Source organism: Engystomops pustulosus, chromosome 10 (assembly GCF_040894005.1).
Source record: "Engystomops pustulosus chromosome 10, aEngPut4.maternal, whole genome shotgun sequence".
Classification (NCBI taxonomy): Eukaryota; Metazoa; Chordata; class Amphibia; order Anura; family Leptodactylidae; genus Engystomops; species Engystomops pustulosus.
In genome coordinates, this window is record NC_092420.1 from 8,916,597 (window position 1) to 8,941,792 (window position 25,196).

General features: G+C 49.6%; 1 protein-coding gene across 1 annotated transcript; it reads left to right on the plus strand.

The window, feature by feature from the left end:
- The first annotated feature begins 60 nt into the window (after window positions 1-60).
- On the plus strand, window positions 61-16,706 carry ABTB1 (ankyrin repeat and BTB domain containing 1). Its single transcript, XM_072128154.1, has 12 exons — window positions 61-198; window positions 4,990-5,052; window positions 5,563-5,618; window positions 5,782-5,926; window positions 6,405-6,564; window positions 7,985-8,030; window positions 8,279-8,395; window positions 8,665-8,780; window positions 11,993-12,091; window positions 12,265-12,432; window positions 13,437-13,637; window positions 14,614-16,706. Exons 1-12 carry the CDS (start codon window positions 143-145, stop codon window positions 14,818-14,820), a joined length of 1,434 nt encoding a protein of 477 aa, XP_071984255.1. The 5' UTR covers window positions 61-142; the 3' UTR covers window positions 14,821-16,706.
- Window positions 16,707-25,196: the final 8,490 nt, after the last annotated feature.

Consider the following 25,196-nt stretch of genomic DNA (forward strand, 5'->3'; position numbering starts at 1 on the left):
GTTTGTATCCGCCGTGTGCGCCGCTTCCTCGGCCTCAGACCGGAGCCTCCGCCGCCCGCAGCCTCCCGGTGCTTCTAGTCTCTGCGTCCGAACCCGCCGGGTCAATGAGCCGTAAGCTCCGCCCAGCGCCGGGCCCGGGCCAATGGACACCAGCGACCTGTTCAGTAGCTGCAGGAAGGGAGACATCAGTAGAGTGCGGTAAGTGACAGCCCGGGGGCAGAGTGCACAGGAGGTCAGGGGTCACAGGGAGCAGAGGGGTCTCCCTTACTGAAGAACAGGGGCACACACTTGTTTTACTGATTCTGCAACTTCATAACGACACCAATATCTCACAGTCTATATTATACCCCAGAGCTGCACTCACTATTCTGCTGCTGGTGCAGTCACTGTGTACATACATGACATTACTTATCCTGTACCGATCCTGAGTTACATCCTGTATTATACCCCAGCGCTGCACTCACTATTCTGCTGCTGCTGCAGTCACTGTGTACATACATGACATTACTTATCCTGTACTGATCCTGAGTTACATCCTGTATTATACCCCAGAGCTGCACTCACTATTCTGCTGCTGGTGCAGTCACTGTGTACATACATGACATTACTTATCCTGTACCGATCCTGAGTTACATCCTGTATTATACCCCAGAGCTGCACTCACTGTTCTGCTGCTGGTGCAGTCACTGTGTACATACATGACATTACTTATCCTGTACTGATCCTGAGTTACATCCTGTATTATACCCCAGAACTGCACTCACTATTCTGCTGCTGGTGCAGTCACTGTGTACATACATGACATTACTTATCCTGTACTGATCCTGAGTTACATCCTGTATTATACCCCAGAGCTGCACTCACTATTCTGCTGCTGGTGCAGTCACTGTGTACATACATGACATTACTTATCCTGTACTGATCCTGAGTTACATCCTGTATTATACCCCAGAGCTGCACTCACTATTCTGCTGCTGGTGCAGTCACTGTACATACATGACATTACTTATCCTGTACTGATCCTGAGTTACATCCAGGGGCGCACCTACCATGAGGCGAGTTGAGAAACTCGCCTCAGGCGGCGCCTCCTGGTGGACGGTGGGGGCGGCATAAGGAGGTCACTTACTCCCAAGACGGCTCCATCCCCGGTCACTTGGGCTGCCCCTTCTGTATGCAGCCGCCTTCCGACCTGCTTCTCTTGGACCCCCGGCCCGCCTCTCCCGTCCGCGGCCCGCCTCTCCCGTCCGCGGCCCACCTCTCTCATTCATCGCCCGCCTCTCACATCTGCCCAACCCACATCTCCCATCCGAGTCCCGCCTCCCCTGTCCGCGTCCCGCCCGCCTCCCCTGTCCGCGTCCCGCCCGCCTCAGCCGTCCGCGTCCCGCCCGCCTCAGCCGTCCGCGGCCCTCCCGCCTCAGCCGTCCGCGGCCCTCCCGCCTCAGCCGTCCGCGGCCCTCCCGCCTCAGCCGTCCGCGGCCCTCCCGCCTCAGCCGTCCGCGGCCCTCCCGCCTCAGCCGTCCGCGGCCCTCCCGCCTCAGCCGTCCGCGGCCCTCCCGCCTCAGCCGTCCGCGGCCCTCCCGCCTCAGCCGTCCGCGGCCCTCCCGCCTCAGCCGTCCGCGGCCCGCCGTCATGGTAAGTATGTATATTGTATATATGTATATTTAGATCTCTGTGTACATGTATATACTGTATAGTGAGTGTGTGTGTATGTATACTGTATGACTGTATAAAAGTGTGTGTATACTGTATGTGTGGTGTGAGTGTGTATATATGCATGCTGCATGAGTGTATATGCTGTATATATGTGTACATGCTGTATGAGTGTGTATACTGTGTGTGTGTGTATGTGTATATATATATATATATATATATATATATACATACATACATAACGGCACGCTGTATGTATTATATGGTATATGGCGGCACGCTGTGTGTATTATATGGTATATGGGGGCACGCTGTGTGTATTATATGGTATATGGCGGCACGCTGTGTGTATTATATGGTATATGGGGGCACGCTGTATGTATTTTATGGTATACGCCGGCACACTGGATCTATTATATATTACATGAAGGACGCTGTATGTATTTTATAATATATGGTGGCATGATGTATTGATTTTATATTATATCGCGGATTGTTGTATGTATTTTGTTCTTTGTGGTAGCTTGCTTTGTTTATTATATAGTACATGGAGGGATGCTCTTATGTATTTTGCATTGCTTTATTTCCGAAGTAAACCAATATGATTTGGGTCTGGTTCTGACACTCCTTGATATATTACATATATGGAGTGGGGGGGGGGGGCGTCTTTCTATAGCTCGCCTCAGGCAGCAGAAAGGCTAGGTTCACCCCTGGTTACATCCTGTATTATACCGCAGAGCTGCACTCACTATTCTGCTGCTGGTGCAGTCACTGTGTACATACATGACATTACTTATCCTGTACTGATCCTGAGTTACATCCTGTATTATACTCCACAGCTGCACTCACTATTCTGCTGCTGGTGCAGTCACTGTGTACATACATGACATTACTTATCCTGTACTGATCCTGAGTTACATCCTGTATTATACCCCAGAGCTGCACTCACTATTCTGCTGCTGGTGCAGTCACTGTGTACATACATGACATTACTATTCCAGTACTGATCCTGAGTTACATCCTGTATTATACTCCAGAGCTGCACTCACTATTCTGCTGCTGGTGCAGTCACTGTGTACATACATGACATTACTTATCCTGTTCTGATACTTATATCAGTGGTTGGGAACCTGTGGCACAGGTGCATGTGGTGGCACTCAGAGCCTCTGCTGAGACAGGACACAAGGCGTCTTAATAATTCTTTATTTATGTAGCGCACACAGATTACGCAGCGCTGCATAAAGCATGTCAAAGTGGCCCCTGTCCCCATGGGGCGCACAATCTAAACAACCTAACAGTATGTTTTTGAGTGTGGGAGGAAACCGGAGTACCCGGAGGAAAAGCACTGCAAGGCAGAAGTGCTACTCACTCAGCACAGATCAGTACAGGATAAGTAATGTCATGTATGTACACAGTGACTGCACCTGCAGCAGAATAGTGAGTGCAGCTCTGGGGTATAATACAGGATGTAACTCAGGGTGAGTACAGGATAAGTAATGTCATGTATGTACACAGTGACTGCACCAGCAGCAGAATAGTGAGTGCAGCTCTGGGGTATAATACAGGATGTAACTCAGGATCAGTACAGGATAAGTAATGTCATGTATGTACACAGTGACTGCACCAGCAGCAGAATAGTGAGTGCAGCTCTGGGGTATAATACAGGATGTAACTCAGGATCAGTACAGGATAAGTAATATCATGTATGTACACAGTGACCGCACCTGCAGCAGAATAGTGAGTGCAGCTCTGGGGTATAATACAGGATGTAACTCAGGATCAGTACAGGATAAGTAATGTCATGTATGTACACAGTGACTGCACCAGCAGCAGAATAGTGAGTGCAGCTCTGGAGTATAATACAGGATGTAACTCAGGATCAGTACAGGATAAGTAATGTCATGTATGTACACAGTGACTGCACCAGCAGCAGAATAGTGAGTGCAGCTCTGGAGTATAATACAGGATGTAACTCAGGATCAGTACAGGATAAGTAATGTCATGTATGTACACAGTGACTGCACCAGCAGCAGAATAGTAAGTGCAGCTCTGGGGTATAATACAGGATGTAACTCAGGATCAGTACAGGATAAGTAATGTCATGTATGTACACAGTGACTGCACCAGCAGAATAGTGAGTGCAGCCGTGCCGCCCTTCTTCCTGGAGTCCTAGGCAGGCCAGGTCTTTTGAAATGATGTTCTGAATTAATCTTCATCATATTTGTGTCCTCAGGGCTCTTAAATGATTTAAAGGGAACCTGTCAGCAAGGAGCTAATGGCATTACAGCACATCTGCTTTTCTGCTTACTCTGAGCGTTTGCATTACAGTATAATTGTGTGTTATAACCTTACATCCTGACAGAATCCTCTGTTACGTCCCAAGAGGTTAGTGAAGGGTCATTTGTGAATGAGTCGGCATGGAGAGCCGACTCTGTCTGCTCTCTTAACTCTGTCCCTTTTAGGCTCACCATGCCCCCTTTAACCTGATAAAATCTGGATAGCAGTAGAGTGGGGTGCCTGGCCGGACTGAGGCTCCTAATTATGTATATAATAAGGAGCCAGAAGAGCCTAATGATCCAGCTCACTATAAAGAGCCGGACTTCCCATCACTATAGTGGTTGGGCTTTGGTTTGGATACATTTCAAAATACAACATGTGACTTGTCTGTGCTGCAGACTCCTCAGCTCTCAGCCCCCACCTTTGTGCTCCTGTACAGCTCCTCCCTCCTGCTCCTTCACAGAGGTCACAGCCTGGTGAGATTACATCAGTGGGGGAGGGAGGAGACTAGTGAGCTGACATCAGTGGGAGAGGGAGGAGCTGTACAGGAGCACATAGGTGGGGGCTGAGTGCTTAGGAGTATGCAGCACAGGCAAGTGATGTGTTGTTTTTGGGAATGTATCCAAACCAAAGCCCAACCCCTGGGACTACACAGAGGATTATGTCTGGGTGCAAGGTAAGTTATAACACACAATTATATTGTAATGCAAATGCTTAGAGAAAGCAGAAAGACAGATGTGTCATGGGCTTCTGTAACCTGTCTTTAGTGAAAATCAGGTCACTGCTGACAGGTTCCCTTTAAGGCTGAGGCAGCACAGTTAAAACCAGGTTACTGCTTAGATTGCCGTGGGTTTTGGCTGGAGTTTGGGCACTTGGGCTGTGAAGGGTTCACCGTCACTGTCCTATATTATACTTGGAAGCTGCGCTCTGAGTCTTGAGGTTCTTCATTGCTCTCTCTGGTGACGTGAGATCTCCTCTGTGCTGCACTGTGCACCTCCTCGCTGCTGTCTCCCCCTGCAGGTTGTGTTCTCCATCTGCAATGTCTTCTGTTTCTTCTTCCAGATACCTTGTGGAGCAGAGAGACGTGGAACTGAACGTGAGGGACAAGTGGGACAGCACCCCCCTGTAAGTGTCACCACCTGTCACCTATTCGAGGGGTTGTACCAAGATTCAGACATGTATCTCCAACTCGTACGACCCCCAGCAGAAGTCCCTCTCTCCATTTACTGCTGATGAATGAAAACATAATAATAAAACCAGTGTTATGTACTGTCCCAGGAGAGATGTGTAATCAGACCTTTGTGTATGTTGTTAGTAGCAGCAGGACTGTGAAATATGCATTTATATTGCAGGATTGGAGCTTCTCCAAATAAATTGGGGGCGTATCCTCGCACTGCTGTGCTCTGTACTCTCTGTATAATCCTCAGAGAGATATGTAACCATAGATTTGTGTATCGTTAGTAGCATTTGGACTGTGATACTTGACAGTCCTGCTGCTACTAACAACTCCTTGTTGGAGCAGAAGTTCCACCTCTATGTATATAGATGTATTCTCCATTTGGGGGTCCTGAGAAGGGGACCCCGCTACTGCCTTGTATGGAGATGTGTGATCTGATACTATTCCCTCTCTTCTAGATACTATGCCTGTCTTTGTGGACATGAAGAACTTGTCCGTTACCTTTTAGCTAATGGTAAGTCCACACAGTCGGTCTCAGAGCTCCCCCTAGTGGTGACTACTGCAGTGTATGAATGTATCAGTAGAGTATTTTACATTCCATTGATCAGCTCAGAATATGGGAGATGGAGAGTTAATACAATTTGTATCTGGAATTGATTGTTCTGTCCCCGGCGCAGGAGCTAAATGTGAGGTGAACACGTTTGATGGCGAGCGCTGTCTGTACGGAGCCCTGAGCGACACCATCCGCCGACTGCTGAAGGACTACAAGCAGATCACAGCCAAGTGCATGCAGAGGGATTACTACGATGACTTCCTGCAGAGGTGAGGGGGCCTCCCCTGATAATCCAGACACCCGACAGTCCAGACACCCGACAGTCCAGACACCCGACAGTCCAGACACCCGACAGTCCAGACACCCGACAGTCCAGACACCCGACAGTCCAGACACCCGACAGTCCAGACAGCCGACAGTCCAGACCAGCCGACAGTCCAGACCAGCCGACAGTCCAGACCAGCCGACAGTCCAGACCAGCCGACAGTCCAGACCAGCCGACAGTCCAGACCAGCCGACAGTCCAGACCAGCCGACAGTCCAGACCAGCCGACAGTCCAGACCAGCCGACAGTCCAGACCAGCCGACAGTCCAGACCAGCCGACAGTCCAGACCAGCCGACAGTCCAGACCAGCCGACAGTCCAGACCAGCCGACAGTCCAGACCAGCCGGGGATTGCTGAGATTGGGGCTGTCTTCTGCATGCTATGGTCATTACGTTGTCTAATCTTCCCTTCCGCTCTCTGCAGACTCCTGGAGCAAGGCTCCTATAGCGACACCACGTTTCTGGTCCACGGAGAGTCGTTCTGTGCCCACCGCTGCATCCTCAGTGCCCGCAGCCCCTACTTTGCTGAAATGTTTGAGACCAAGTGGAAGGGGAAGAAGATGATTGCTCTGAAGCATCCGCTGGTAGGATAGTGTCACAGCAGTATGTAATGGCATGTGTAGTACCGGATGTTGTCCACTAGGTGTCACCTGGAGCATTAGTTCTGCAGAGTCAGATAATATATGGATACAAGTAACAAACACTCAATACAGCGGGTGATACATGATAGGCTGGTATAGACTTTACTTCTAAAGGGAACCTGTCAGCAGCTGTAGACTGCAGACACTGTTATGTGTTGTCCCTGGGCAGATGTGTAATCAAACCTTTTTGTGTATGTTGTTGTTGGTAGCAGCAGGACTGTGAAATATGGATTTATATTCCAGGATTGTAGCTCTTCTAAGTGCACTAGTGGCATGTCCCCACACTGCTGTGGGCTGTGCCCTCTGTATTGAACTTTTCCACAACCTCTCTCCGCACTTATGAATAAAAGCTGTTGCTAAATTTTGGTTAGATCTCTGCAGGTCAGTACAGAGATCACAGAGTACAGCAGTGTGAGGGCGCCCCCTAGTGCAATATAAATCCATATATCACAGTCCTGCTGCTACCAACAATATACACAAAGGAATGATCACACACCTTTCCAAGGACAGTACATAACACTGGCTGCAGAGAGCACAGAGCACAGCAGTGTGAGGTCAGATTACACATCTCTCCAGGGACAATACATAACACTGGCTGCAGAGAGCACAGAGCACAGCAGTGTGAGGTCTGATTACACATCTCTCCAGGGACAATACATAACACTGGCTGCAGAGAGCACAGAGCACAGCAGTATGAGGTCAGATTACACATCTCTCCAGGGACAATACATAACACTGGCTGCAGAGAGCACAGAGCACAGCAGTGTGAGGTCTGATTACACATCTCTCCAGGGACAGTACATAACACTGGCTGCAGAGAGCACAGAGCACAGCAGTGTGAGGTCTGATTACACATCTCTCCAGGGACAATATAGAACACTGGCTACAGAGAGCACAGAGCACAGCAGTGTGAGGTCAGATTACACATCTCTCCAGGGACAATACATAACACTGGCTGCAGAGAGCACAGAGCACAGCAGTGTGAGGTCAGATTACACATCTCTCCAGGGACAATACATAACACTGGCTGCAGAGAGCACAGAGCACAGCAGTGTGAGGTCAGATTACACATCTCTCCAGGGACAATACATAACACTGGCTGCAGAGAGAACAGAGCACAGTAGTGTGAGGAAATATCCCCAGTATCCTCCTGGAATATAAATCCTGTACAGTTCCCGGACCAGTTTCCCGCTGTGAGGGGATATCCAGGACTGATGGCAAAAAATCCTGGGGCATGGACCCCGAATCATTAGACCTAGTGACGCCCCTGCTGGCTGCAGCTTGTATGGTCACGTCTGCTGATACATCCCTCTAAGTGAGATTGTAGATAATGGTCATTAATCTGTCAGTTCTGTCTCTACAGATAAATCCCGCTGCCTTTAGCTCCATTCTCCAGTACTTATACACAGGTAAGTGACCGTCCATGGGGGATTTGTTATACTTACACCCAATCTCCTGATGGCAAAGTGCCTGAAACTCCACATAGAGACACGTTCCCTCCGCTGATACACTGTAACGACCCATCAGTTCTCAGCTGTGACGCCCTCTGGTGTTTGTGCTGTGGATCTGATTGGATCCAGTTCTTGGTTTTGGGGTCTTTGAGGTTTTGTGCAGTAGTTGTGGGGTGTGAATACTTATCGCAGCCGTTGTCCTCCAGGTCGGATGGACATCGATGTGGAACACGTGGAGGATTGTAAGCGACTGGCCAAGCAATGCCGACTGCAGGACCTCATCGAGGAGCTGGAGGAGAAGTGCAAGAAAGTCTATGAGTTTGGTAGGTGGTCCGGGGTGAGGCCTTTAAGATGTGGTCCCTTTAAAAGGTTTTCCTTATTGCTGTGACTTGTCCTTTCTTTAGAATCAGGGGGGTCCAACCTTAGGCTCCTAATAATGAATGGGGGGCATTGTCCCCCCATGTTCTACATTGTAGCCTTCTCCGGATTATTGGGGGTCCTGCAGGTCGTATGCCCACCGATACATACCGGATAAAGTAGGGATGAGCCGATCCATACAAAATATCACTGTAACGTTCCATCTCCTCCTCAGTTTCATCCAAGCCTGGAACGTGTGTGAAGGTCCTGACCGTCGAGCCCTCAGGGAACGGGCGGCTGCACGAGGACCTGGCTATGCTCGCTGACTGCGCCCTGCCGCCTGAGCTCCGGGTAAGCCTCCTGCCTAAAAATTGAGTTTTCAATTTTCTATAGTCTTTTTAAGACCTCTGCTTGCTGTCAGTGACTGGGAAACCAATCCTGACTTAAAGGGGTCCTCCGTATATTGGTGCGTCTCCTACACCATGGTCATTTGCGAGGACCGAATCAGAAATCTGTTACAATGTATCAGTGTGTGTTAAGACATCCAGGAGGGGACAGAGATTATCTGGACTGATACATAGTGACTGTAGGTTACAAATGAGAGGGAAATTTACTGGAAACATGAATGTTTCCATATACTGACAGGCAGCAGAGATGTTGAAAGTGGCAAGAAATTATTGTCATAAAACTGGACCCTGCTGCGCTGGGGACTAACAAGGAGCCGTGGTATTAGGATTGGGATCAGGCTTTGTCCCGTTAGAGCCCTCACACAGCAGTGACGGGGTTAATGTGCGCCCCCTGTGTGTGTAGGAGTTGGTGCGCGGTGCCCCCCGCTGGCAGACGTTTGTGCACGGCGCACTCCGGTGATTGCCCTCTTACAGCATTTGGCAATTTAATGTAAAATAAAATCCCATTTTTTTGTTGTTGTTGTTTTCTCTGGGATTTTTTCGATTACAGGAGTTGTGTGTTTTCCCTCAGCGGGGGCCCAGTCCGCGGACGCTATTATTGGTTCCACTTGACCCGAGAGTCCCAGCTGCTAAATATAACACAGGGCGGAAAGATTAAGGAACAGAATGTTTTATAATTCTGAGGAAGGGGGGGGTGATGTTATTGTGCAGGGTCTGCGACCGTAGGGTCCATGTATTATGTGTATGGAGGAGGCCGTGCGTTACGTGTATGGAGGAGGACGTGCGTTACGTGTATGGAGGAGGACGTGCGTTGCGTGTATGGAGGAGGCCGTACGTTACATGTATGGGGGAGACCGTGCGTTACGTGTATGGAGGAGGCCGTGTATTATGTGTATGGAGGAGGCCGTGCGTTACGTGTATGGAGGAGGCCGTGTATTATGTGTATGGAGGAGGCCGTGTGTTACGTGTATGGAGGAGGCCGTGCGTTACGTGTATGCAGGAGGCCGTACATTACATGTATGGAGGAGGCCGTGCGTTACGTGTATGGAGGAGGCCGTGCGTTACGTGTATGGAGGAGGCCGTGCGTTACGTGTATGGAGGAGGCCGTGCGTTACGTGTATGGAGGAGGCCGTGCGTTACGTGTATGGAGGAGGCCGTGCGTTACGTGTATGGAGGAGGCCGTGCGTTACGTGTATGGAGGAGGACGTGCGTTGCGTGTATGGAGGAGGCCGTACGTTACATGTATGGAGGAGACCGTGCGTTACGTGTATGGAGGAGGCCGTGTATTATGTGTATGGAGGAGACCGTGCGTTACGTGTATGGAGGAGGCCGTGTATTATGTGTATGGAGGAGACCGTGCGTTACGTGTATGGAGGAGGCGGGATGTATTATGTGTATGGAGGAGGCCGTGTATTATGTGTATGGAGGAGGCCGCGCATTATGTGTATGGAGGAGGCCGCGCATTATGTGTATGGAGGAGGCCGCGCATTATGTGTATGGAGGAGGCCGCGCATTATGTGTATGGAGGAGGCCGCGCATTATGTGTATGGAGGAGGCCGCGCATTATGTGTATGGAGGAGGCCGCGCATTATGTGTATGGAGGAGGCCGCGCATTATGTGTATGGAGGAGGCCGCGCATTATGTGTATGGAGGAGGCCGCGCATTATGTGTATGGAGGAGGCCGCGCATTATGTGTATGGAGGAGGCCGCGCATTATGTGTATGGAGGAGGCCGCGCATTATGTGTATGGAGGAGGCCGCGCATTATGTGTATGGAGGAGGCCGCGCATTATGTGTATGGAGGAGGCCGCGCATTATGTGTATGGAGGAGGCCGCGCATTATGTGTATGGAGGAGGCCGCGCATTATGTGTATGGAGGAGGCCGCGCATTATGTGTATGGAGGAGGCCGCGCATTGTGTATGGAGGAGGCCGCGCATTATGTGTATGGAGGAGGCCGCGCATTATGTGTATGGAGGAGGCCGCGCATTATGTGTATGGAGGAGGCCGCGCATTATGTGTATGGAGGAGGCCGCGCATTATGTGTATGGAGGAGGCCCCGCATTATGTGTATGGAGGAGGCCGCGCATTATGTGTATGGAGGAGGCGGGATGTATTATGTGTATGGAGGAGGCCGCGCATTATGTGTACGGAGGAGGCCGCGCATTATGTGTACGGAGGAGGCCGCGCATTATGTGTACGGAGGAGGCCGCGCATTATGTGTACGGAGGAGGCCGCGCATTATGTGTACGGAGGAGGCCGCGCGCCGTGTGTACGGAGGAGGCCGCGCGCCGTGTGTACGGAGGAGGCCGCGCGCCGTGTGTACGGAGGAGGCCGCGCGCCGTGTGTACGGAGGAGGCCGCGCGCCGTGTGTACGGAGGAGGCCGCGCGCCGTGTGTATGGAGGAGGCCATAGATTCCATATGGAGGAGGCCGTGCACCGTGTGTATGGGGGGAGTGTCTTCTGCTTATGCAGAACATCTGCCTGCTGGGAGTTGTAGTTCTATACATGCACAGGATGGAGATATAAGGTGCCGCTCTGTGCTCGTGTTTCCAGCAGCACATCCCGGTGATTATTGAGGCGCTCTGTGTAATTACGGATGATGCGTCTCTCTTCTTGTCACACGTTGTGCTGTATAATATTGCGCTGCTTTTCTTCCTGTTCACGACACGTTTTTCCATAACAACTTATTTTCCTGAGAAGCCATGGAGCGCGCCGGATCATGTGTACATTTAAAGGAGTGCATGCCTATAAGTAAAGGTGTCCTCACACTCGGTGTATGTCATTAGTAGCAGCAGGACTGTGAAATTTGGAATATATATTCCAGGACTGTACTGGGGGTGTGTCCTCACACTGCTGTGCCCTGTGCTGTCTGCAGCCAGTGTTGGGTATTGTCCCTGGAGAGATGTGTAATCAGACCTTTGTGTATGTTGTTAGTAGCAGCAGGACTGTGATATACGGATTTATATTCCAGGCATATCCTTACACTGCTGTGCTTTAAACTAAACCACGGCTGCTCCTCTTTGCTTGGATTGCCTGCTGTAGCATCCGGCCAGAGTTCTGGTGTAGTCGTAAAGGAGGATGTTGTGGAGCAGTTGGTTGCATGGCTGGTTACGCTCCTCTGTGCTGCCTCGTATAACCTCCCCCTCTTTCTTGTAGGTTGGATTCGGGGAGCTCCCTTTCGACAGCACTGATAATTTCTCCAGTTACCCCGACGTCTGCTTCCAGATCACAGGCTGCAACTTCCTCTGTCACAAGGTAACAACTCCAGGGCATGATGGGAGTTGTAGTTTCCCCTACAGGCGGAGAGGTACAGATTGGATAACATGGCAGTAATAGTTGCAGCAGTGATGCCTCCTCTGGTACGGAGTGGTCCCAGATTAGTCCCATTGGTCCCTGATGGTTAACCCTTCCTTCCCCTGCTTTTCCAGTTGTTTTTCTGTGGCCGCAGCGACTACTTCAAGGCTCTGCTGCAGGATCACTTCTGTGAGAGCCAGGAGCTGCAGACACAGCCCAGCATCCCGGTCATCACCCTGCACAACATCAGCGAGGAGACCTTCACCCGGGTGCTCTACTACATGTACACGGATGACACAGAGGTGAGGCTTCTGTACTATGTGCAAGCGCAGATTCATAGGTCTTACTGCTAGAATGAAGGGACATAGGAAATACCTAAAGGGATTTTCCAACGCTGATAATTATTGTCTGGTCGTAAACTGGAGTCACCCAGACCCTACATAAAACAACTTTCCCTATAGAATTATTCCTATAGGTGACCTCCTTTCAAGGAAATCTACCATCAGAATCCATCCTGATAAACCTGGGGCACCGGGACTGTGGTATCTTCTTATATTAGTTATCCATGGTCTCCTTCGTTATAAAATCAAATTTTAAAATTATTGTAATGAGCCAGAAGAGCTCCTTGGTGGTGTTACCAGAGCCCCTCTGTGTTGTAGCTTCACAGGCTCTTACAATGAGCAGAGCAGGACTTGCTCCCTGCACTTCCTGCTTCTGCTAGATTACACAGGCAGAGGGAGGAGGGGACACGTGTTCTGCTCATTGTAATAACCTGTGAAGCTGCAGCATGGATGGGCTTTGGTAGCGCCCCCCAGAGCCCTTGAGACTCATTAGCAGAATTATAAAGGTTGATTTTCGAAGGAAGGAGGCCAAGGATAGCAAATATAAGATGATTACCACAGTCCCGGTGCCTGGATCTATGAGTCATGTCCCTGGTTTATCAGGATGGATGTTGATGATAGTTTTCCTTTAAGTTGGGGGGGGGGGGTCTATAACATTTGCATTCACACAATATTATTAAAACTAACAATTAGCTCCCCAAGGCCTCCTGGTGCTGAGAGGTGACATCTCATGTTATACCAGCAGGGGGCAGTAGTGATGAGGTCACCACGGTGATATTCATTGCCTTTAATATTCAGTGTCTCAGATGGAAAGTGGAATGTAACAAATCCCAAGCCGGAGTAGGGACATTACAGAGCACTGGCTGCAGTCTACATGAGCACAGCTGCTGACAGGTTCCCTTTAAGAGTCTCCAGTGACTGTGGTTTTCTCTTGTTTCCTCTGTGTCTGCTCTCGGACCCCACAGCTTTCTCCGGAGAACGCGTACGAGGTTCTGTGTGTAGCGGACATGTATCTGCTCCCGGGACTGAAGCGACTTTGTGGGAAGATTTTGGCGCAGATCCTGGATGAGGACAACGTGATCACGATCTGGAAGACGGCGAAGCTTTTCCAGCTGACGCGGCTGGAGGATCAGTGCACGGAGCACATGGCCCGGATTATCGAGAAGGTACGGACCCTGCCGGACACACCGGGGCCACCCCTGGCCATTATACTCCCTGCAGGAGACTGTTATAAGGTTCTGCTCAGCAATACATTGTATCAATATCTGTGTCACTAAATGGGAAGATTTACACTGGATACAACTGTAACAAAACCTCAGCTGTGACAAGTATTAGGTTAGTATAGGTGAGTAGCACAAGCATCTCTCCCCTCCTTCTAGTTTTGTTACTATGTATCAGTCTGGAATTCAGGCTCTTGCGCTCACTGAAGGTTATATAGACTGGTTACAATTGTTGCAAACCCTCAGCTGTGACAGGTATTAGGTTAGCATAGGTCAGTAGCACAAGTCTCTCTCCCCTCCGTCTAGTTTTGTTACTATGTATCAGTCTGGAATTCAGGTTCTTGCGCTCACTGAAGGTTATATAGACTGGATACAATTGTTGCAAACCCTCAGCTGTGAGGCTGAATTGGTTTTCATGGTACAATATTTTAATTCAATGACTGCAAGCAGAGATATTGGGGGTCATTTACTAAGGGCCCGAATCGCATTTTTACGGCGGGTTACACGAATTTTACCGTTTTGCGCCGATTTTCCCTGAATTGCTCCTGGTTTTTAGCGCATGCGATCGGATTGTGGCGCATCGGCGCCGGCTGGCACGCGACGAAAAAAGGGGGGCAAAAACCGAACGGATTCCGAAAAACCTCCGCATTTAAAAAAAAAAAAAGTGTCGCTGGACACGCGCTTACCTTCACCCAGCAACGGATTGTGAACTCCGGCGGACTTCAGCGCAGCAGCGACACCTGGTGGACGTTGGAGGAACTGCCTTAGTGAATCGCCGGAAGACCCGAATCCACTGCAGAGAACGCGCCGCTGGACCGGGTAAGTAAATCTGCCCCATTAAGTGTAATACAAAAGTTCCAAGCCTATTCTTGACACATTGATGACCTCTTAAAGTGACCTCACCCCTTTTTATCTGCCGCAGCTCGTGGATTCGGATGAGTTTGCTTCGGCGGTACAAGAAGACGCGGCGGCGGTAGAAGAACGCCAGGAGACGGACTCCATCCCGCTGATTGATGATATCCGCTTCCACATCACTAGCAACGTACAGACCTACAGCGCCATCGAGGAGGCCAACCAGCGGCTGGAGGCCCTAGAGCAACTGCTGGGCAGCCTGGGGCTAGAGTGCTGAGCACAGCAGAAGATCTGCTTCATTGTGTCACTCACCTACGTTTGTCATGGCATGCCGTGTACCTCCTGCCACTGCTGCAGAAATAAAGTTCTGGCACATCACTGCTCCTGTGCATTAGAGGGAACCTGTCAGCAGGCGTGGCCATAGAGACTGCAGCCAGTTATGTATTGTCCCTGAAGAGATGTGCAATCTTACCTTTTTACATATTGTTAGTAGCAGCAGGACTGTGATATTTGGATTTATATTCCAAAAGTGTGGTGTCATGCTGCTACTGTGCTGAAAGCTCCCTGTTGCATATAAAAGTTGTAGCATATAGCTGAATACCGGCAGCCACTGGCAGGGTCCGGGTTGTGGAACAACTCTATGCAGAGAGCACAGTGCACAGCAGTGTGAAGAAACACCCACAGTGAACTTGGAGAGATTACAATCCTGGAAAATAAATCCATGTTTCACAGTCCTGCTGCTACTAAGAACATACACAAAGCTATGATTACACATCTTTCTAGGCTGGCTGCACAGAACATAGCAGTGTGAGAACATGACCCCAGTGCATTTATACAAGCTACACTCCTGGAATATGAATCCACACATGACAGTCCTGCTGCTACTAACAACATACACAAAGGTCTGATTACACATCTCTCCAGTGACAATACATATCACTGGCTGCACAGAGCACAGCAGTGTGAGGACACGCCCCTAATGCACTTGGAGAAGCCACAATCCTGCAATATAAATCCATATATCACAGTCCTGCTGCTACTAACAGCATACACAAAGGTCTGATTACACCTCTCTCCAGGGACAATACATAACACTGGCTGCAGTCTGTATGGTCACACCTGCTGACAGGTTCCCTTATGTACTGATGAAACGGCTGCAGTAGTTTATAGGGTCTTCCATGATCCCTACTATTCCTTGTACAGCCTGGGGCCGAGCAGCCGTGTCCCTGCTCCATGTGACATCTGATGCCCGGCTAGAAGCTGCATTGCTTTACCTTTACCCATGATAGGGGGCGCTACGATTTCTGCAGATTATTCTTCACTATAATGAAAAACAATAGATTGACTGTATCAATTGTTCATTGTTTTCAAGACCTCTGCTTGCTGTCATTCAATAGCAGCCTTCATTGTAGGGGTAGAGTGGAGCACTGCAACAGTCCTTCTGTCCTGGGTAGGACTACATATTAACCACCGTGATGATTCCTTTTCAGTGACAGCAAGCAAAGATCTTGAAAGTCACATGATACAGAGATATATTGTGTAACTTTGTAGCACTTCTAATTATACAAAGTATCAGCTCCAACTGCTTGGAATCCCAGGACCCCTTAAAGGAAATCTAACACCAGGATGAAGGATTGAAAACCAAGCACACTGACATACTGGTGTGTGCCCAGTCTGCCAGAAGATACTCTTGTAGCTTTGTATGCCTTTGTTTTTTTTTAAGAAAAAGAGGTTTTAAAAATTATGCAGATGAGCCTTCGGGGCTCCATCTCCATTGACATCTATGGAATCTGGAGCCCCCGAGGCTCATTTGCATCATTTGTGAAACCTTTTTTTTTTTATTGTGAAAACAAAGAAGCTAAAAGAAAAGCAGAAAAAGTCCTACCAGAGGGGGGCGCACACCAGCATGTCAGTGTGCTTGGTTTACAATCCTTCGTCCTGGTGGTAGATTTCCTTTAAGCTGCTCCTATAGCGGTCACTATATAATGTGTATGGACGCTGCATGTACAGAGGTTTTTGTTGTACTTTTTATGTTGCTGTTTACATCTCGGAGAAGAAGCCGCAACCAGAGGACGCGCAGAATCTCCGAGAGATTAGCTGCTTTATTTTTTGGCCTTATAAATTCTGATGTCTCCATCACATTATAAGATTTCACTCCGTTTCTATTTGTTTCTGAATTATTTTATTCCACAAATCACTTTACTAACAGAAATATAACAACTCACAATCCTATAATATATCATCCATACACATCACTACTGACCTGTACTGATACATACACAATGGGGCTCATGTATCAAGCTGTCTAAAAGTAAGAAGGATTCTAAGTTACCGATGACAACCAATTACAACTCAACTTTCATTTTACCCTTACTAATGAATATTATAAAGGGGAGCTGTGTACATACATGACATTACTTATCCTGTACTGATCCCGAGTTACATCCTGTATTATACTCCAGAGCTGCACTCGCTATTCTGCTGCTGGTGCAGTCACTGTGTATATACATGACATTACTTATCCTGTACTGATCCTGAGTTACGTCCTGTATTATACCACAGAGCTGCACTCACTATTCTGCTGCTGGTGCAGTCACTGTGTACATACATGACATTACTTATCCTGTACTGATCCTGAGTTACATCCTGTATTATACCCCAGAGCTGCACTCACTATTCTGCTGCTGGTGCAGTCACTGTGTACATACATGACATTACTTATCCTGTACTGATCCTGAGTTACATCCTGTATTATACCCCAGAGCTGCACTCACTATTCTGCTGCTGGTGCAGTCACTGTGTACATACATGATATTACTTATCCTGTACTGATCCTGAGTTACATCCTGTATTATACTCCACAGCTGCACTCACTATTCTGCTACTGGTGCAGTCACTGTGTACATACATGACATTACTTATCCTGTACTGATCCTGAGTTACATCCTGTATTATACTGCAGAGCTGCGCTCACTATTCTGCTGCTGGTGCAGTCACTGTGTACATACATGACATTACTTATCCTGTACTGATCCTGAGTTACATCCTGTATTATACCCCAGAGCTGCACTCACTATTCTGCTGCTGGTGTAGTCACTGTGTACATACATGACATTACTTATCCTGTACTGATCCTGAGTTACATCCTGTATTATACCCCAGAGCTGCACTCACTATTCTGCTGCTGGTGCAGTCACTGTGTACATACATGACATTACTTATCCTGTACTGATCCTGAGTTACATCCTGTATTATACTCCACAGCTGCACTCCCTATTCTGCTACTGGTGCAGTCACTGTGTACATACATGACATTACTTATCCTGTACTGATCCTGAGTTACATCCTGTATTATACTGCAGAGCTGCGCTCACTATTCTGCTGCTGGTGCAGTCACTGTGTACATACATGGCATTACTTATCCTGTACTGATCCTGAGTTACATCCTGTATTATACCCCAGAGCTGCACTCACTATTCTGCTGCTGGTGTAGTCACTGTGTACATACATGACATTACTTATCCTGTACTGATCCTGAGTTACATCCTGTATTATACCCCAGAGCTGCACTCACTATTCTGCTGCTGGTGCAGTCACTGTGTACATACATGACATTACTTATCCTGTATTATACCCCAGAGCTGCACTCACTATTCTGCTGCTGGTGCAGTCACTGTGTACATACATGACATTACTTATCCTGTACTGATCCTGAGTTACATCCTGTATTATACCCCAGAGCTGCACTCACTATTCTGCTGCTGGTGCAGTCACTGTGTACATACATGACATTACTTATCCTGTACTGATCCTGAGTTACATCCTGTATTATACTCCAGAGCTGCACTCACTATTCTGCTGCTGGTGTCATTGTGTACAATGGTATTAGTAATCTCCTTGGTGCAGGCAGGGTTAAATATTAGCGCTGATGGAGTCCTATATCCCCTCCGGCGTTCTCATTCATTCCCGCCATGTCTTATTAATTCGTTAGGAAATGACTCGTTTGGTAACAGATTCTTTGCCTCTTCTCTGTGGATGCCCGTAGGAGGCGACGGCTCTTTCTCTCCTGGGGAGATGGGGGGCGGCGCCGCGTCTTCATTAAATCTACTACGTAAATGTTTAGAAGCGAGAAAAGCAAAAAGATCTTTAAAAATTCTTCCAAACCTTCCGCCACCTCTGCTGGTTTCTTCTCCGCTTTGCAGCCGGTCTGGCGTCTAATTAGCGCACGGCGAGGACGGCTATTTTTACAAGACTCGCGCGCTTCCCTGCGGTTCTTCTGTGCCGTGAGGAAACCTGTTTCGCTGTTTGACATCTCTGGGGAAAAATAATAATAATTTTTTTTCCTCCATTTTGCTTTATTTTGTATTTTTGTTCTGGCAGCGATGGAAAAAATATAAAAAAAAATTGAAAATATCACAAATTTTGTGATTTTTTTTTCTGTTTTAATGATGCTGCGTGCTACGGTCCATACATTATAGATGGTCCCTAAGGGAGAAGTTCACCTTGGATTATTCATGGAGGAGGGGGGCCGCTTATTAAGGGCTCCGCTGATTTGATTGACACTCCAAGGTCGGAGGCGTCACGGATCTGTAGACGGCGGCGCCATAGATTAGTCCGTTTGATGGGTACAGATGTCTCTATAATCTTCATGTATAAAACACAACTTGTGATACAAGGTTACATTCCGCTTGGTGGTTGTATCACAGCCGGTATTATACCTAGAATCCCTGGAAACCCCCTTTAAATAATACAGGATGTAATACAACCACCAAGCGTGATGTGTGTGGTCCACAGAAGTCATGACAATCCGTGCCCCAGGAAGAGTAAAGTCACCCATTCTCCATCAGCGGAGGTCACCGATTGCCCGTTGCGGTTCCCCTGACCGTGGGCGGCACAAGCAACAATCAAACCAGAACCAGAGGAGGGTAAGTATCTCTTATATTTGGTTACTTACTCCGGACTTAGCTCCCAGGAATTCTAGAAAACGCCTGTTTAAAATTCTGGTTGTTGTTGGAAACAGACTACAAGATTGTAGTCAGACACACCTCTCCGGATAGAATTTTTCTAATGTGTGGTAGTCATTTTTAGTTACATGAGGTCCATCAGTAACCAAATGGACCTCCGGGAATCGGAACAACCCATTTTATCTGCCATCTGACCCGGCCCACAGGAGTCTGTAAAGTACTGTAAAATTTGGCCCAACCACGGAAGGGAGAAATGCAGACGCCTCTCATTGATCACTGATTCACTTAGCTCATGTACAATGGTGAGAATGTATAGAAATTGCAGCCCTATGTCTCCAGGGTCTCCCGGTGCTGACCTGTGGACAATCCTTTATAATATTCACTCGGCTGATGTCCCTGATCCGCACCTTCCAGAACGTTGTATCAGATGCTGGATTTAGACTTTGAGTCCCTATTTCCTGCAATGAAACTGAGTTGTGAACCAGTCACAACCTGGAGACAGGGGGCAGCACCAGACACAACCTGGAGACAGGGGGCAGCACCAGACACAACCTGGAGACAGGGGGGCAGCACCAGACACAACCTGGAGACAGGGGGGCAGCACCAGGCATAACCTGGAGACAGGGGGGGGGGGAAACCAGCCACAACCTGGAGACAGGGGGGCAGCACCAGACACAACCTGGAGACGGGGGGGGGGGGGGGAGGGCAGCACCAGGCACAACCTGGAGACAGGGGGGCAGCACCAGACACAACCTGGAGACAGGGGGGCAGCACCAGACACAACCTGGAGACAGGGGGGCAGCACCAGGCACAACCTGGAGACCGGTGCAGCTGTTTTCTACTCCCCTGTAACTACTGTAGATGCGGGTATGTGAAGCAGACTGGTGAGACGTGGTGTGAACACGGCCTTACAAGTACCCAGCGCCAGCCTCAGCCCCAACACATACCGCTACTTAAAGTCTCTGCTCCTTTGTCTTATGTTCTCATTGTCACAAAGTGGTTGTGTTGTCCCCGCGGTTCTCATCCTACAGGGAACGGCTCCGTCTTTTATCCACCATCTCCGCAGAATCTTTCTGTTCTATTCTTCTTGCTGGAGTTTTGGCTGCAGACTCAGGAGACTCTTTGATCTTGTGTTACAAAAAAAAGAGAATCTGCAGGGAACGAGCCGCGAGACGAGAGGAGGATGTGGCCCTGCTGAGGAATCCGTGTCTCTGTATCCATGTGGGATCATCCGGCTTTATCCACCAGATAATGGGGTCAGGGGACAGGCAGCATTCCCTTTAACCCTTTCATGTCACAGGAATCCTTTACCACCTGAGGATGAACAATATCTATCTATCTATCTATCTATCTATCTATCTATCTATCTATCTATCTATCTATCTATCTATCTATCTCATATCTATCTATCTATCTATCTATCTATCTCATATGTATCTATCTCATATGTATCTATCTATCTATCTATCTATCTATCTATCTATCTATCTATCTATCTCCTATCTATCTATCTATCTATCTATCTATCTATCTCCTATCTATCTCATATCTATCTATCTATCTATCTATCTCCTATCTATCTATCTATCTATCTATCTATCTATCTATCTCATATCTATCTATCTATCTATCTATCTATCTATCTATCTATCTATCTATCTATCTTCTATCTCATATCTTTCTATCTATCTATCTATCTATCTGCAACATCCCCCACCGGGGCCTAGCCTTAAAGGGGAGGCCTGGAGACAGCCGGGGCCCGCTGTACCGGAGTGGCTGGCGGTTGCGGCCTAAGCACGCTATTGTCACGGTGCTTGGTACGGGGGAACCGGAGGGCTGTCCTACAGCCTGGCAGGTCTCCAGCAGGGTGGTGTTGGCAAGAAATGATGAGGGAGCGGCTGCTATAGCGGATCTCCCTGGGGCAACCCCTTAATGTCCCGAGTGTGAGTCTCTGTGTGATGGACAGGGTGCTGGTGATGAGGGTAGTTGTAGTAGCAGGGACCAGACGGAGACAGAGGTTGAAGAAAACAACTTACAGTTCGTTTATTGCAACCGGCAGGAACTGCAGAAAACGTGTCTTTAACAGGTGGAGTACTGGAGAGGTATTTGGAGGGAGCCACAGGATGTATTTCACCAGCCTGGATGTATAGGGCAGGCTGGGAGGCAGCTGTGTCCTTAGAGGAGGCTTCAGCTCGGTCCTGGATCTCTTCAGGTATCACCCTTGAAGGTAGGAGTGATACCCCTTTTCCTCACTACACTACCTCTAGTCTAATCTTCCACTTCAGGCAGGGGCTAGGCTCTTCCTGCACTGGTCTGGTATGCTAGAGACTCTGAGCTGCTGCTCAGCTAACTACTCTCTGCTTACGTCCTGCAGACCCAGAGGGCCTGACTAGGACCGGTCTCTCTCCTGAGAGAGATTTCTCTCTAAGACCTCATACTGGAATCCCCCAGAACATTCTGGGCTAGGGGGTTTTATTACCTCCCTTTGGTCAGGTGGTGGCTGCTCCTCCAATTACCTCTCAGTGCACAAAGACAGGATGTAACACAGACATTGGTTGACATAATTACATCACAGATTAACATCTGCCTTGCCAGGCAGGATTAACCACTGCAATTTCCCCTTGATCCTATAAGGACCATGTAGTGTAATGTGGTGTTACCTACAGGTGGGACGTATTCGCAAACCCTACCTCGCCATTGCATCGGCGAGGGTGTTGCATACCCCGGGGGCAATTGAAAGAGCCGCCCTAGGCTCGACTATAGATGTTTTGGGGCACAGAGGGGGCTAAAGGCACTTCTGGGAAGTGCAGGCTGTGTGAGGTGTAGGGACAAACCGCCCATGGTCCTGGAGGCAGGCACCTGGGTTGGTGTCGGACTAAGACAAAAATATGTAAGATCTGTATGACAGTTGGTCGCTGACGCCATTAAACCGAACTGTACAGTAGGAAAGGTGTGGTGTCATGTCCTGTAATCCACTCCTTGCACCAAGGCCTGTATATTTGTTTGATCAACGCTTCTTCCCTGGCGGCAATTATATGGTGTCTATCTGCATTGCATGAGCATATGCGACACGAGTACCTCCTGACTGACAACCTTACCCATGTATGAGTGGCATCCAGGTGCTATCTGTGTAACACCCCCGGTCCCCTAAAGACCCGCAGTTTACGGACTACCCCCATGTGCAAACCTCAGTTTGAGGGATCAGGTAGCGGTCAGTGTTTTACATAAAAAGACGGTCCGACACAGCCACACTACAACCTGAAAAGCCTATGAAAGGGTTAATGCAGACTACTGGCATATATGACAGTGTGCAACAGGTTAGCAAAATCACATTGGCTTAGCAGCCCAATGGGTACACATCTTATAACATAACGTTACAGATAGATAGGCTACTCAGAGTAGCACGGTAGCAAATGTCTCTTTTCCTGAAAAGGAAAGGCATAAAAAGTGCAAGCAGAATGTCCATACCTAAAAAAGGAAGGCATTAAGTGCAAAATAATAATCAATAGACATAGCAACTTTTCCCTGGTAGTATCTGGCAAAAGTCTCACAGAAGGTCTCTAATGACAAAGTCCATCTTCTGGGTACAGCCCTTGAGGTGGGGAAAAGTGCAATGAAGAAGCAAAGGGTCTCCTCTATGTGTAGAGGGACAGAGTCCTTTGAAGAAATCTCTGCTGTGGCAGAGGAAGGGTGCTATCATAGCACATGACAGTGTATAATCTCTTGACTGAGATAAATAAGGGTAAGAGTCTCAGGACTGTCTCTGGCTCTTTGGGGAAAGTGGAAAAATATACACAATATGTACAAAGTGCAGTACCTGAAGCGGGCTACAGCCCTTCAGGGATTAGTCTGTATCGCTGGGTTCAGCAAAGACAGGATCCAGCTCCTGCAGGGAATCCTGTGCATCCTCAGCGGGAGTAGGTGCCGGCTGGGGACACCCAGTGGCAGTAGTGGGTACTGCAGGTGCAGCAACATCCTCCGGACCTTCAGGGGGAGGAGCGCTGTCGCCCGGGGTGTCGGCTGTTCCAGCCGGGGGCTCAACTGAGCCAGGGACCACAGAGGGGTCCAGGAAAAAATAAACGGAGTCCAGCGGCCGTGCCGCGGCTCCTTCCAGCTCCGGTTCTTCCGGGGCCGGGTCATCACCCCATTGGTAACCGGCAAGGGGAGATGCGGGCCTAGATGGAACCTCCGGACAAGGTTCACTAGCCGGGATGTCCTCACCCACAGAAGAGCCGCGGGACCTGACAATACTCCCGGCAGGGGAACCGGTGGGGGTGGCGCCCTGTATCATGCCCGGCCCATGGATGGCAATGGGACCCGTACTCACAATTACTGTGGATGGGGCATTCACGTGGGTCACCGCCCGGGGACTTGCAGCCGAGGAGGAAGAGGTGTTCGGAGACTCCGGCCACTCATCGTCCTCATACCAGTCGTCCTGCGGGAAGTAACGGTCCTCGACGGAGTCGGGGATCCGGAGCACGCCAGCCGCCCAGGGTCCTCGGGGTCCTTCCTGCAGGGAGAACTCGATACACTCGCCTGGCTTGAGGTTGTGCAGGCTCTCCGGCAGATCAGGCCTCTTGACGGACCGGCGGGGTATAAATACTTCCCGTCCGGTGTAGTCCTGGGTAGCGAAGCCATAGCCCTTCCGCTTGTCGAAGAACCGGACCATGCCGGTGGTGCGATTCTTCTCGACCCAAGCTCCAGCTGTAGACCGGCCGGCCATGTACCGCTGGGCCTCCTTCTCTCTGCGTCGCTGGTCCGAGACAGCGTCTCGGAGTCGCCGGCGGGCGGCCTCACCTCGGCCTTGAGGCTGCGGAGGTGCCGGTGCTCGTGGCTCCGGTGCAGGCTCGGATCTCCTTGGGCGACAGGTAGGTGCCGGAACAGGAGCAGGAACCACCGGAGGGTCAGGAACCACCACCGCGGGGCTAGCAGGCCGCGCAGCAGGTGGAGCGGCAACACTAGGCCCAGGCGTTGGCTCAGCAGGAGTCGGGGCCTCCCCACGTGGCGCCTCCACGTGGACCCGCGGTACCGGGATGGTAGCCGGGACAGGGACGAGGAACCGCCCGGGTGGGATTTGATTTGCGTCACCGTTTGGTAGCATGTCCTGGTGACGAAGGCCCGAGTCAATCCTCGGTGCAGCCGATGTCCAGCGGAGGGTCTTCGGACAGGCTGCGCAGAGACCACCACCATAGTCTCTAGGACCTCGTAAAACTCCGGACGCTCCACAGGAGGGAAAGGCGGAGGACCCCACATGGCGTTGTCCTCGCTGTCCAAAGTCCACTCCAGTTCTGTCGCTTCTCTGAGGCAGGGCAGGAAGTCCGCCTCGAGCCAGTGGGAGGAGTCCAAGTCCTTCCCGCCAAGAGCTGTGGCGGGCTCTAATTTTTCCTGCGCCACAGGATGCGGGGTTCGCGCCCTTCGCGCGTGGGTGGAGCTTGATGCGTCATCTGGGTTTCCCGCCAGTGAAGGTTTTGGCGGGCTTGAATTATTTGCTGCGCCACAGTTCCTGAGGTAAAAATCTTCAGGCACGGCAGCACCGGATGTAGCAGAGCTGGTACAGTTCTTGCAGGGATTAACTTCTGGAGTGCGGGAGCGGCGCTCGACCGCACGTGGCAGCAGTATAACACAGTTCATTCCAGAAACACACAAGTCCTTGGGCCTAAACCCGGATGGCAGCTGGGTTAGGCAGCAC

What these genes read in the sequence shown, in the direction of transcription:
- ABTB1 (XM_072128154.1), top strand. Translation starts at nt 143, where the DNA reads ATGGACACCAGCGACCTGTTCAGTAGCTGCAGGAAGGGAGACATCAGT. An exon ending in TACGATGACTTCCTGCAGAG is followed by an intron (nt 5,927 to 6,404) that starts GTGAGGGGGCCT and finishes CGCTCTCTGCAG; the next exon opens with ACTCCTGGAGCAAGGCTCCT. An exon ending in TTGCTCTGAAGCATCCGCTG is followed by an intron (nt 6,565 to 7,984) that starts GTAGGATAGTGT and finishes CTGTCTCTACAG; the next exon opens with ATAAATCCCGCTGCCTTTAG.